The sequence below is a fragment of the Aureococcus anophagefferens genome (genome assembly GCF_000186865.1).
Source record: "Aureococcus anophagefferens unplaced genomic scaffold AURANscaffold_153, whole genome shotgun sequence".
In the NCBI taxonomy this organism is placed as follows: Eukaryota; class Pelagophyceae; order Pelagomonadales; family Pelagomonadaceae; genus Aureococcus; species Aureococcus anophagefferens.
In genome coordinates this window covers 1-1,353 of record NW_008705700.1, presented here as the reverse complement: position 1 = coordinate 1,353, position 1,353 = coordinate 1, and the positions used below count along the sequence as shown (strand labels likewise).

The following is a 1,353-nucleotide window of genomic DNA, read 5'->3' as shown; positions in this document are numbered from 1 at the left end:
TCGATGCGACCAACTCGTGGCGGCCTCGTCGCGACGGCGGCGCTGCTGCTGGTTCGAGCGACCATGTCGTCGGCTGGCGGCGGCGGCGGCGCCTGCAATGACACGGCCGGCGACGACGTCGTCCGGCGGCAGCCGCGCCAGGTCGCCCACGTGGACCACCTTGCGCTGCCGCACAGCGGTTCGACGACCGTGGCGACGGCGCTGCGGCGCGCGCTCGAGGCGCGGGCGCTCTTGGGCGCCGCGTCGTGCGCGAAATGCTCCGCCGCGGCGTGCGGTGCCGACGCGCCGCTGCCGGTCCGCGCGACGCTCGTCTACCGCGCGGGCCACGCGCACTTCCCGCTCGCGGAGCGCCGCGCGCACATCGCCTCGGACTGGGCCGACGGCGCCGTCTCCCGCGCGCGGGAGGCGTCCGGCGGCGCGCGCCAGGCGGAGCACGAGACGCGCGTGGGCCTCCGCGGGCCCTCGCCGCGCGTCGCGCGCCCGGGCGCCGTCGTCACGGTGCACGTGCTGCGGGAGCCGGTCACGTGGCTCTGGCGCACGCTGATGCGCTTCTCGTACATGCCCGTCGAGGGCGCGGCGCGGCGCGGCTCGCGGACGGCGTCCGGAGCGACGCACCGGGGCCGCGCGCGCGGCGAGCCCGCGTCGGCGTGGCTCGAGCGGAACCCGTTCGCGTGGAACATGCAGGCCCAGTTCCTCGCCGGCCGGCCCCGCTTCGACTGCAACCGGACGCTCGCGGCCGCGCGCGACGACGCGGATCCCGAAGCGCTGCTGCCGCGGGCCGAGGCCGAGCTCGCCGACGAGGCCGCGCTCGCCTTCGGGCTCTTCGAGCGCCTCGAGGACAGCGCCCAGCTCATCGCCCACGCCCTCTGCCTGCCCAAGGCCACCCTCGTCGCGGGCGTGCGCCGGGGCGAGGACGCCGCCGCCGCGGGGGGGCGGCGCCGGAGCGGCCGCGGACCGCGCGACGGGGGCCGAGGCGACGGACGGCGACCCGCGGTCGAAGACCCGCGCGGCGCGCGCGAGCCACGACCGCGACGCGCGCCTCCTCGCGCACCCCGCGGCCCGCGCCGCGGCGCCGGCGCGGCCGGCGCGGGCGGCGCCGAGCCGTACCACGGCGCCGTGCTGGACGCCGACGAGCGCGCCCGCATCGCCGCCCGCATGCGCCTGGATCGGGAGCTGTACGGCTACGCCGCGCGGCTCTTCGACGACCGCGTGGCCCGCATGCGCCGCGACGAGGCCGCCGGCGCGACCTGCCGCCCGGGCGGCGACGCCGCGTGCGCCCTGCGGTGTTCTTAATGTGGTGGTGCCATTGTCGACCAAGCTACTGGGGCCCTGCCCAGGATGCGGATGCGATCG

The 1,353-nt window shown here is 79.1% G+C and overlaps 1 protein-coding gene across 1 annotated transcript in view; it reads left to right on the top strand.

Annotated features, from left to right (window-relative positions):
- AURANDRAFT_68461 (hypothetical protein) overlaps window positions 1–897 on the top strand; it is a gene marked incomplete at both ends in the record, with an annotated part of 4,207 nt that extends 3,310 nt beyond the window's left edge. Inside the window, one exon of the mRNA XM_009044153.1 lies at window positions 142–897. Within this exon, the coding sequence (XP_009042401.1) occupies window positions 142–897 (756 nt within the window). The remainder of the gene's footprint in view (window positions 1–141) is intronic.
- Window positions 898–1,353: the final 456 nt, after the last annotated feature.